The sequence below is a fragment of the Dama dama genome, chromosome 5 (assembly GCF_033118175.1).
Source record: "Dama dama isolate Ldn47 chromosome 5, ASM3311817v1, whole genome shotgun sequence".
In the NCBI taxonomy this organism is placed as follows: domain Eukaryota; kingdom Metazoa; phylum Chordata; class Mammalia; order Artiodactyla; family Cervidae; genus Dama; species Dama dama.
In genome coordinates, this window is record NC_083685.1 from 118,843,105 (window position 1) to 118,856,145 (window position 13,041).

General features: G+C 41.2%; 1 protein-coding gene and 1 pseudogene across 1 annotated transcript in view; one reads left to right on the top strand and one right to left on the bottom strand.

Annotated features, from left to right (window-relative positions):
• PITPNC1 (phosphatidylinositol transfer protein cytoplasmic 1) overlaps positions 1-13,041 on the bottom strand; it is a 250,957-nt gene that overhangs the window by 219,386 nt on the left and 18,530 nt on the right. The window contains exon 3 of the mRNA XM_061144419.1: positions 11,470-11,649. Within this exon, the coding sequence (XP_061000402.1) occupies positions 11,470-11,649 (180 nt within the window). The remainder of the gene's footprint in view (positions 1-11,469; positions 11,650-13,041) is intronic.
• On the top strand, positions 7,682-7,799 carry LOC133057990 (5S ribosomal RNA; annotated as a pseudogene).

The window sequence follows — 13,041 nt, forward strand, 5'->3', positions numbered from 1 at the left end:
GTTTTTTTCTCTGCCTCTCCTTTAAGTCTTTCGAAGCATATATCGGTACAGCCTTTCTTCAGATGATTTGCTTTAAGCCTTCTTCATTACATTCACAAGTGAGTCATACTTCCTGCAAGTTACACCAGCTCACCTTTCTGGGTTCCAAGCGTTCACAGATATTAAGCTCATCTCTCATACTGTGAATCTTAACTTCAATTTGAGGTCATTTCCTGTTGGCCTCGTGTATCATCGATATGTGGAATTCTCCACTCAATATTATCTCTGGAAGGTCTCTAATTGCCTTGGCCCTCTAGACTATGATTCCCATCAAGGAAGGATTTGCTGGCTCACTCACCTCTGTACTTCCAGACCTTGATAAATACTGACTAGATCAATGGACAGTGTAACTTTGCCACATTTCAAGGCAGTAGGGAAACTAAGGCACAGGAAGATTAAGATAGCTTCTCTAAGGTCACAAAAAGAGTGGTACTTCACATAAGGCGATTTAAGAACCGCCATAACCTGGATGAGGTGTCATCTGTTAGAGCAAGCTGGTTTTTCCCCTAACATCATACTACACACTACACAAAGAGGTTAGGAATAACATAAACGGATTTTGAAAGCTACCATCCTCTTTTCCCAAGTCTTTGGCACCAAGATAAAAAGGCTTTCGATCTTATATACAGGCTGTATGTGTGAATACATCCAACACAGGGTGAAAAACTAACAGTTCTTTTGCCACCTGCCAAGTCTTCACCAGTGCCATGAAGAAGAAAGCCCACGTTCAGCCTGCCTGGAAGAGAAGAAGCCAAGGAGGGGTGTGCAGAGGTCTCCCAAAATGCCGTCTTCCCCTTTGTACCCAGAAAGACCTTAAAAGAGCCCCAGCCAAAGAGACTGGAGCTGAGTATGTTCTAGTTAACATCATGGATAATGCATTATTCATGGATGATAAAATTCTAATCATTGGGATAAGAATGGGCACCCACATGAGGCATTTCTGATCTTCCTTCAGCTACATACAGGCTATATAAGTGAAGGATTACTGATTTTTTTTCCCCGCAGGCATGTGTGATCCTAGTTCCCCCACCAGGGATTGAACACATACCCCCTGCATTGGAAGCAGAGTCTTAACCACTGGACTAACAGGGAAGCCCCGAGGACTACTGATTTGATTAGAAGAAATATTGGAAAATGTGTCTGAATATTAAGGCACTAAGTGCTTCTCTGGGGAGAAAATATATTAAATGTTAGGAAATGTGATGGAAATAAAAATACAAGTAGAAAATTGAACGGATTCATGTCGTGGGTCTCCAAGAATGTAGAAATCTGGCTACACATTGAGATTTTTTTTGCTCCGTTGCTTCTGGCTGCATTCAGAGGCATGCTGACAGGCCATGACTTAATAATTCCTGAGAATTTTCCTTTGAAGGTTTTCAAATCACATTTAATACAAAGCATGCCATTAAAAAAGACTCACTGATCACTGATCAATAAAATATATTCCTTTCCACGGACTGCCTTTTTATAGCTCCAATGTGAAAAGCATTGCTTTCCTGCTACCCCCTTGGGGATCAAAGGCAGACTGATGTCAAGCGCTCAGAGCACAAAGGGAAAAAAGGCCTCTGATAACTTGGTGCTTTATATACAGCCAGAGGTGGATCATTCTGGTATAAAAGGATTTTTTTTTTCTTTAATGAGTCCATTGACTCTGTAATGGAGGAAAAAATAGGGTCTTCCCTTTCTCAGAATTCTCCTGATCCCATATTTAAGGTCAAAACTAGAAAGTATCCCAAATAAGGATGAAAGACTGGTTTCACTCTTAGCTCTAAAGCATGTACTGAATCGACAAAACTTGAGACAAGGACGCAGAGAAGGATCCGCGAGTCTGGCACGGCAACTTGAGATGATGTTTGCTGGATATAAATCTGTCTTTCCTAGGAAATACACCCTATCTATGCTCTAAGAATTAGGAAACTTCTAGAATCTGTGCCAGTGAAGCAGAGCTGACTGACCAAGTTGGAGAAGTGTCTACCTCTCCACAACATGTAGCTATCTTCTCCCTCACCCTTTGCACCTGCTGCCTGTCTTTTCCCACCGCCTGTTGCCATCTTTCTTTTTAAAAAATATTTATTTATTTTTATTTGTTTATTTGGCTACATCAGATCTTAGTTGTGGCAAGTGGAATCTTCAGCTGTGCACACAAACTCTCAGTTATGGCATGCAGGGTTTACTTCCCTGACCAGGGATCGAACCCAGGCGCCCTGCATTGGGAGCATGGAGGCTAAGCCACCCAGGAAGACCCTGACAACTTTCTTGCTTCCACCTTTTTCCTCTCCTTTTCTCCTTCTTCCTCAAAGCAAGGTTTTATTCGTGGTTACAAGCCACAGTAAAGTCTCTGCTTAAATTTACTGACTTATCAATCTAGTGTTAATCTGGGCAAAGAGGGTGCTGTCCTCTGCTCCTTACCGATCAGCTGGCATGAAAAGAACAGGTTACTCAGTAATGCCAAGCTAGACCCAAGCAGCACGAAGTTCTCATAGGCTGATGACCTCCGAACGCAACCCAGGGCATCAGTCATGCCTGTTTTCTCTGGTCAAAGGCATTCATTTTCATCATGCTTATATTAAGCAGAGTCCTGAAAATGACTGCCATCCCTGCTTGCTGATATCTTTCACTTTTGCTTCCTCCTCCTCCAGAAAGACTGTTTCACGGAATATGCAGAAATCTGCCTACCTAGCCAAAGAATGAAAAATGTGATGCTCTTGTGATAGGAACTTTTTTCATGAAACACTGAAATCCCATTTCCCTGCATTGTCATTTCTAGGTCATTACTTACTAGGCAAAGTTAGAATATTCCATTTAAATGTAAAATTGTCTTCTCCTAGGAACAGCAGAGCAGTGCTGCCATAAACAAACCAATTGAACAAGTTAGAAATTTAGTCTCTAATAAAAATAGGTATGGGCTTCCCTTGGTGGCTCAGACAGTAAAGAATCTGCCTGCAATGCTGGAGACCTGGGTTCGATCCCTGAGTTGGGAAGATTCCCTAGAGAAGGGAATGGCTACCCACTCCAATATTCTTGCCTGGAGAATTCCATGGACAGAGGAGCCTGATGGGCTACAGTCCATGAGGGTGCAAAATAGGTATGGGGGGCTTTAGAATAGTCTACAACAAGGTAATAAACAGATCTTAATCTACTACCCAATCATCCCCTGATAATGAGGTTATGTGCTTGGTAGCCTTAAGATTCAAATCATCTCTTGGTGAGATTTATCACACGCACTTCCCAAGGGAAGAATACCCTAATATGTTGCCTCTTTCCATTGACCAAGCTGTTGGAACCTCCATACCTACAGGAAACCAGAAAGAACTTTTCACAGTACCGACTACAAAAGTATGCTCTCAGCAGGACAGTTGATGAGAAGTTATTTTGTGTACAAATGGGCTTCCCTGGTGGTCCAGTGGTTAAGAATCCACCCTGAAATGCAGGGGACACAGGTTCAATCCCTGGTCCAGGAAGATCTCACATGCTGCAGAGCAACTAAGTCTGTGACCACAACTACTGAGCCAGGGCTTTAGAGCCAGTGAGTTGAAACTCCTGAGCCCGTGTGCCACAACTACTGAAGGCTGAGTGCCCTAAGAGCTCCTGCTCTGCAACAAGAGAAGCCACCTCAGTGAGAAGCCTGCGCACGGCAACTGGAGAAAGCTCACGCAGCAATGAAGACCCCGCACAGCCATAAATAATTAAAATTTTAAAAGAGTGTGGTGCAGCAAAAACTGAACTTTCCACATATTCATGCTCATGTTAGTCGCTCAGTCATGTCTGACTCTTTGTAACCCCCTGGACTGTAGCCCACAAGGCTCCTCTGTCCATGGAATTCTCCAAGGCAAGGATGCTGGAGTGGGTAGCCATGCCTTTCTCCAGGGGATTTTCCCGATTCAGGGATCAAACCCAGGTGTCCTGCATTGCAGGCAGATTCTTCACTATCTAAGCCATTTTCAAATATGGTAGGACCCTATCCAGTTATATTAGCATCCCTGTACTGAGAGGCAAGGGGCTGAAGAATCTAGGCAGAAATATACTGTATCTCGCCCAACTCCCCATGACTGTTTTGTTTTCCCTAGGTTTAAGTTATCTATAGCTGCAACCATAGGTTCTTAATCTGACAGTGACTGAAATTATACAAAATTTCATTGTAAATAAAATAGCATTCATAAGAACAATGAAAAGGGGTCACACTTACACAAGAAAAGGACAAAGCATTATTTGGAAAGTTAAATGAGTGTTTTAGTTAGTACCTGTGTTCCTAAGAGTCCAGTCACTGTCATGCTATTTTACATATTAAACATACATGACACTGATATTGGTATGCCTTCAATTCTGCAATCATTCTTCAACACACAAATGAGAGCAAAGAATAGCAGTACATTTTTACACATAAGTATAAAAAACATTCAGGCTTGTTTTTCAGGCAAGAGTGATTTTTAAAAGTCAGTGTTTTCCTTCCAAAAGACGTGACTATTGCGTATTTATCCTATCTAAGTTGGGACTTTATCATTTTCAACCAAAGTTCCTGGCAAATCATTCAGAAGAAAGAAGAGGACAACATGATCTTCAAAAAATGTTATAAGTCTTCAAAGAGAATAAAGTTTGAATGAGTTTCTGGGTTTGAAAAGATGTAACATTTTAGATTTCATTTATTAAGGGCCTTGTGAGGCCATTACATAACCATGTTCATAGAACTGTAATAGCCAACATTTCATTAGCTCTGATTTTTCAAGAGAGCCAAGGCAATAAAAAGAAGAGATATTAAAAGTTAGCTACATAGTCATTGGGGGACCATAATTAGTTTGATTTGGTCAAAGGATAGGACAGGGGCAGAAGATGAGGATGGGAGAAGTCTGCCCTGGAGGACTTTAAATGTCATGCAAAAAGGCTTAAACTCACTGTAAAAAAGGGTGTGTTGACCATAGGGATTTGAAGAATGAGACGTGAGTCTTGGTATTAAGAAACTTCATGTCTAATGGAAGTGACACCCAGAGAGGTTCCTGAGCTAAAGAAAAGCAAGAGATGGAAATCCCCTGGTGGTCCAGGGGTTAAGACTCCGTGCTTCCAATACAAGGCCTGCAGGTGCAATCCCTGGTCAGGGAATTAAGATTCCCACGTTCCCAGCAGCCAAAAGAAAAAAGGAAACAGAAAGGTAGAAGAGAAAGGAATTATGGCTGAGGAGACAGGAAACCTCTGAGAATGTGGCATCCCATCTGACCCCTGAGGGGAAGGTAAAATTTTGGTAGCAGTGGATGGCAACAAAAGAGCATAGTAGATGGGGAGGCCGGGCAAAGACTGGGAGTCAGAAACACATAGAGGAGAGCTAGAAAACGATGAGAATTTCAGTTTGGCTGTACATGAAGATGCCCCGGAAGCACCCTCCAGAAAGAGGTTCCCCTCTGCCGGCGGTTCTCTATTGCACAGCATTCCTCGTGACCTGTCTTTATTCCTAGCCATTTGTGTTTCTTTTCTGTGGTTTGCTCTCTCTAACTCCAGGCCAGGGAGTGGTAAAGAACAAGATAGCAAATATTTTAGCATGCAGACGCTGTCATGACTATTATACTCTGCCATTGTAGCAAGAAAGCGGCTATAGACAGTGTGCTAGCAAAGCAATGCAACTGTGTTCCGCTAAAACTTTATTGATAAAAAAAAAAAAAAATTGACCCTCAGAATGTAGTTTGCAGACCTCTGCTCTCAACTGCACAGCAGCTGACAAGGGCTGGGGCTGTCTATATACAGAGTCTGGTGTGGCAGGCAATGAATGTGTGAATGAGAAGACAACTAATAGGGCTGTAAAGTTGAGTTGAGAGTCCATCCGACAAGGCTATTTGCTAGGGAGTTTGGACTTATTATTCAAATTAATGGGACGACCTTCAAGGTGGTCTGGGTTTATTTATTTGGCTGCGCCGGGTCTTAGTTATAGCATATGGGATCTAGTTCCCCGAACAGGGATTGAACCCAGGCCCCCTGCATTGAGAGCTTGGGGTCTGAGCCGCTGGATCACCAGGGAAGTCCTGGGGGTCTCTTTTATAAGCATGCTAATCCCATTCATGACACAAATCTACCCTCACGACCTAATCACCTCTCAAAAACCCCATTTCTAAATACCATCACATTGGGGATTAGGTTTCAACATATGAATTTGGGAGGGACATAGTCATTCAGTCTATAACACTAGGCATAAGATCAACTTATTCCTGAGATCAAGTTGCCTCGAGTGCCCCTAGGGTTGGGGCATTTTACCAATCACCTCTTCCGTCACTCCTGCTTTGTAACTGACATCCTGTCCCTGAGTCCCACTCTGACTTGGAGCACTTTCCCACATGTTTCTCTGATGCTGCCAGGTAAGCTGCCTGCATCTCCCATCTGTCTGCCTTCCAAAGGCCTTTCTTCACCTTCTACATGGCTATCCCTGTTGACACCTGTCTACCTGGGCCACACTGGTGGTCCAGTATAGGGCCTGTTGTGTTTTCCAGGTGTAACTCCCTGTAATCACAAGCAGAGAACACTCTCATCTCCTTTTCTAGGTACCACCTACTCAACTTTGTCAGTCAACTCTTTCGCATAATGCTATAGGATGAGATAGGGTATGTTTCTCATCAACATGGACACAATTTGGTCTTAGCATAGCTATTCTGCATTAATATGCGGGCTCCAAGAAAGGGAATCCTCCCTCCTCTACCCTTAGTTCCTGAGTCTGCCAACTGCTACACTATAGTAGCTCCAGACCCTGTGTAAGAGAGTAATAATAGGTTGGTGAGATGTTGCTTTAATGAACACACACCCTTATTTACTACTAGCAAAAGCATCATCATCTCAACCAGCTAAAGATCTGTTTAAGCCTCACACTAATATTTACAAATTTATAGAGATACTTTGGATACTCAGTTCTCCAGCTACTGGCCTTCTGCTTGTTTAGAACAATTCTTGCTAATAAAATATCAGAAGCCTAAGAGGCAAATCCCACTTGCAAATTTTACTACTTCTTCCCTTTAGGTAATGACTTTTCAAAGAGACACTGAACAAATAGAATATTTAACAACTGAATTTTCCCAAATGTAAACTCTTCTACATTGCTCATGGGAACATAAATATTACAATTACTTTGGGGAAACATGTGCATAACTCTACACTCCTAAGCATATTCCCCAGAAAGACTCTCACACGTGGGAAGTAAAACACATGCTCAAGTATGTTCCCAGCCACAGTGTTCAGAAAAGCAAAACTCTGGAAACAACCCACTGTGCATGGATTGAAGAATGAATTAAATACATTATGGCAGATTCATATGAAGGGCACTATACAGCCATAAGGGCTTTGCTTCCCAGGTGATGCAGTGGTAAAGAATCGACCTGCCAGAGCAGGTGACATGGGTTTGATTCCTGGGTCAGGAAGATCTCCGGGAGATGGACATGGCAAACCACTCCAGTATTCTTGCCTGGAGAATCCCATGCGCAGAATAGCCTGTCAGGCTATGATCCATGGGGTCGCAGAGTCAGACACAATTTAGCAACTCAGCAGCAGCAGCATACAGCCATAAAAATGAACGAATCAGGGCCATGGGTTTCCATCTCAGGATCAAAATGTTGAGTAAGAAAGACTGAGTTCTGCCATAGAAGAGGGAAAAGAGTCTTTTCAAAAATGATGCTGAGTCTATGGCCATACCACCCTGAATACACCCAACCTCACTGGATCTTGGAAGTGAAGCAGGATCAGGCCTGGGAAGTCCTTGGATGGGAGACCATCTGGGAATACTGGTGCTGTAGGTTTTTAAAAAATGATGCTGCGACAAAATGGGTATCCACATGCAAAAGAATGAATTTAGATTGTTACTCTATATCACATTCAAAAATCTGGCTCAGATGGTCAAGAATCTGCCTGCGATGCAGGAGACCCAGGTTTGACCCATGAGTCGGGAAGACCCCCCGGAGAAGGGAATGACTACCCTCTCCAATATTCTTGCCTGGAGAATTCCACGGACCGAGGAGTCTGGTGGGCTATACCCATGGAATCGCAAAGAGTCGGACACGACTGAGCGACTGACACTTTCACTTCACTTCATATTCAAAAAACTACTCAAAATGAACCAAAGACCTGAATGTAAGAGCTTAAATGATAAAACTCTTAGGAGAAAACATAAGTATAAATCTTCGTGATGTTGGATTAGGGAATGATTTCTTAAATATTACACCAAAAGCACAAGAAATCAAAGAAAAAGTAGATACCTTGAACTTAATAAAAATTTAAAACTGTTGCACTTCAAAGGACATTATCAAGAAAGTGAAAAAGCAACCCACAGAATGTGAGAATATTTTTGCAAATCATGTTACCTGATAAGGGTCTAACATCCAGAATACAGAAAGAACTCTTAGAACCCAACAATCAAAGGACAACGTAACCTGAATAGAAATTTCTTCAAAGATATCCAAATAGCCAATAGGCCCATGGAAAGATGTCCAGTATTACTTGTCATTAAGGAAATGCAAATCCAAACCACGCTGAGCTCCGACTGCACACCCACCAAGGATGACTAGAATAAAGAAGACAGAAAGTAGGACCTTCCCTAGTGGTCCAGTGGTTAAGAATTAGCCTTGCAATGCAGGGGACATGGGTTCCATCGCTGTTTGAGGAAATAAGATCCCACTTCCATGAAGCAATTAAGCCTCTATGGTGCAAATACTGAGCCGGAGCACCACAACTAAAGTTCACGAGCCCCAACAAAAGAGCCCACATACAGCAAGCAAGACCCTACACAGCCAAATAAATAAATATTTTTAAAAATTATTTTTTAAAAAAGAAAGTAACAAGTGTTGGCCAGGATTCAGAGAATCTAGAACACTCATACACAACTGGTGGGAATGTAAAACTGTGCATCAACTGTGGAAAACACTCTGGCAGTTCCTCAATAAGTTAAACAGACTTTCCATAAGACCCAGCAATTCCACCTCTAGGTGTATCTATCCAGCAGAACGGAAACTGTGGAAACAATCCAAAGGTCCATCAACTGATAACTGTAAAAACAAAATGTGATATATCCCTACAATGAAGTAATATTCAGCTATAAAAAAGAATGAAGTACTAACTCACACGACATGGAGGAATCTTGAAAATGCCATACTGAGGGAAAGAAGCTGACACAGAGACCCATGTATTGCATGATTCCATCTATAGGAAATGTCTGAAACATGCAAATCTGTAAAGACAAAAAGTGAATCAGTGGTTGCCAAGGGCTGGGGAGGTGATTATCAGTGGGTACAGGGTTGCTTTTTGAGTGGTAGAAATGTTCTGGAATAAGAGCAGTGATGGCCATACAATTCTGTGAATACACTAAAACTGCTGATCTGTACACTTACTTATAAGAATGAAGTCTATGTTATATGAATTATATTTCAAGACAAAAAGTTAATAGAGAAAAACCCCAGCAAGCTGTTAAAGACTACCTCCTCTGGGATGCCACGTATATAGAGAGCCTGGGATCAGTTGGGGGCACATAGAGGGCTAAATGAACTTGTTATCATTCTACTTATTAAACTGGGCAAATGAGTAGATGGGTGTATTGCTTCATAACTATTCAATAAAAAAACAAAACATTTAAAAGAGCAATTAATATACCTTTCTTCTGTTTTTAAAACCACAATCAACACAAAAATTGGATCTGAATTTATTTTAATTTTTTAACTGGTGGATAATTGCTTTACAATATTGTGTTGGCTTCTGCCATACAACAACATGAATCAGCCATAGGTATACACACGTTTCCTCTCTCTTGAACCTCCTTCTCCCCTCCCAGTTCATCCCATGCCTCTAGGTTGTCACAGAGCCCGGATTTGAGCTCCCTGCATCATACAACAAATTCCCACTGGTTATCCATTTTACACAGGGTAAAGCATATGTTTAAATGCTACTCTCCCAATTCATCCCACCATCGGCAGATGAATGGATAAAGAAGCTGTGGTACATACATCCGATGGAATATTACTCAGCCATAAAAAGCAACACATTTGAATCAGTTTTAATGAGGTGGATGACTCTAGAGCCTATTATACAGAGTGAAGTAAGAAAGAGAAAAGCAAGTATCATATTAATACATATATATGGAATCTAGAAGGGTCGTACTGATGCGCCTATTCGCAGGGCAGCAATGAAGATGCTTCCCCGGTGGCTCAGATGGTAAAGAATCCGCCTGCAGTGTGGGAGACCTGGGTTCTATCACTGGGTTCGGAAGATCCCCTGGAGCAGGGCATGGCAACCCCCTCCAGAATTCTTGCCTGAGGAATCCCCATGGACAGAGGAGCCTGGTAGGCTACATCCATGGGGTCACAAAGAGTCGGACATGACTGACCAACTAAGCACACACGATGGAGATACAGACTTGTGGATCTGAATTTAGATGACCATAAATTCGTAGTCAACCTTAACTAAGAAACCACAGTGTGCAAAACACCATTAAAAAGAAAGAAAAAGAGGAAGAGTTTTTTAGAAAGAGGCATGACAATCACCATCCTCCAAAGAGCTTATAATCTAAAGCATGAGTGGCCACCAGCTCCAGAGAGCCAAAAAACCAGCTTCCTCATGGAACAACTTCAGCAAGGGTTCTGTCATTCCCAGCACCAGCTATAATTAAAGAATCAATTTCACACAATTAAAATATCAATACTTTTAGAGTTTCACATTTTTACCCTGAGAAGTTGTTTCATCTCCCTTTTATAAATCTGCTTTAAGGACTCAGGCTAAGGAATTAAGAGCACATGAAATTGTAAAGAACTTGTTTCCAAGACTTGTTTTTCACTTGAAGTAATGTATTTTTAATCCCCAACGTAAATGATATCTATAGATTATCATATATTTTTATCTAGGTTCTATTAGTTTCTGAATATTCATATAATGACATCTTGAAATGCCTTTTTTACAAGGTAGAGTTGAGATAAACACAGAAGCTTTCTAAAAACAATTAAGGCTTCCCTCAAGATTTATATCACTGTAAGGTTATCGAAAATTGAATCTAGTTTCCAGTTTTACCTAAGATCGGCAAATGCAAGTAGTTACAACTTGAACACACTCTTTCCACTAAGGAGGTCAATATTTTTGTTTTATATCACACTATCTACAGATATATACTCCAGAAATATATCATTCCAGTAACAAATTCAGGAACATATATCCCTTTTAGGATCAACTATCTAAATTAACACAAATAACTTGATAATGAATGAGGGGCAACTTCTCTTTGGCTGTGGAAAGCAATGGTGTTGTTGGAGAAAGCAAATGGAAATTTGTAACCAAAGTGCTGTGCATCAGAAGCCAGCTCTGCCACCGATTCTCTGGGTGACTTTGGCAAATCCAGTGAGCCTCAGTTTCAACATCCATAAAATGGAGATAAAAGGATCCACTTTGAAGGATCTTGGAGAAGGAAATGGCAACCCACTCCAGTATTCTTACCTGGAGAATTCCATGGACAGAGGAGCCTGGCGGGCTACAGTCCATGGGGTAAAAAGAGCCGGACATGACCGAGCGATGAATGTTTTGAAGGATGACTGCAAAGATGAAATGAGGTAATAAACACAGTGGTCCTGGCATACTAGAAAGTTCCATAAATGTTGGTCCTCTCTGTTTTCCCTTCTGTGAAAAAGCAAAGCCTTGCTAAGTAAATGTCCCCATAGACAAATATACGATTTTAATTAAACATTTGTACACTAAGAAAAAAAAAAAATTGGCTTCACCATTTACTAAATTTTCTGCTCTGCATGGTAAATTATAATCTTGGTTAAACTGTTTCACAAAATATCTCATGAGAACCTTATTTTAAAAAATTAAAACTAATGAGGAAGTAGCGAATAATCCATTCTTAATCTTATTAATATAATTGAGGGCTTCATCTCTATACCCGAGTGCTTAACGGTTTCTGCAACCAAGGTAAGCAGCGATGACCTATATTTTAGGATTTGGATGTGACTGAAAAGTCGCTGTGCTGTTGGATCAAGACAGAAAGCCATGCTTATCACATCTGGCACCAAGTTAAGAGGACTAGCTAACACAGTAAATAACAGAAGCATGAACCAAAAACATTTTGTCAAACTTGAAATCAGCAGATGCTGTTCATCACATTTACATTTCAAAGTCCTACGATAATGGTTGTTGTCGCTATCAGGCTGCTTGTTTTTGTAGATTTCAAACAAAAATCTGGATGCAGAGACAGCTTTGCCAGGAGGTCACGTGGGTGAACTGATCACCTTGTCAGTCAAAACTGATGCAGCTTCCAAAACTGACGATGTTAATACTAAAGCATCAACAGAGTATAAGGTGCTGAAGTAACTAGTTTCCATATTTTCAACACTGCTCCTTCAATATCTTGAGCCCAAGCCAGCCCACACCTGTTTTTTTTTTTTTTAATATTTATTATTTATTTATTTATTTAGCTGCACTGGGTCTTGGCTGCAGCACATGGGATCTATTTTTTTTCACCTGTGGCATGTGCGATCTACTTGCCCAACCAGGGACTGAACCTGGGGCCCCCTGCATTGGGAGCACGGGGTCTTAACCACTGGACCACTAGGAAAGACCCCCAACACCTGTTTTTGTATGACCCATGAGCTATGCATGGGGTGAAAAAAAGCGAAAGAATAAGATTTCATGACATGTGAAAAGTACATGAAATTCAGATTTCAGGGTCCATAAATAAAATTTTACCAGAATACAGCCATACCTATTCATTTACATACTGTCTCCGCCTGCTTTCGTGTCTCAGGGTCAGAGTTTAGTTGTTGCAACCTTACAGCCTGTAACTCTAAAATATTTCTATCTGGCCTCTTACAGAAAAAGTTCACTGACCCTTGCTCTAGAGTACCGTGTTCAGTATTTTTGAAAGGTCAGTAACAGAGGAAGTCCACAGGACTGGGAAGGAAGTCTGTGTATACAAATATGTGTGTATATACGTATGTGTGTGTGTATGTATTGACATATATATATATCAATGGCATATTAAAAAGAGGCTTATTTAAATGAGCACATCAG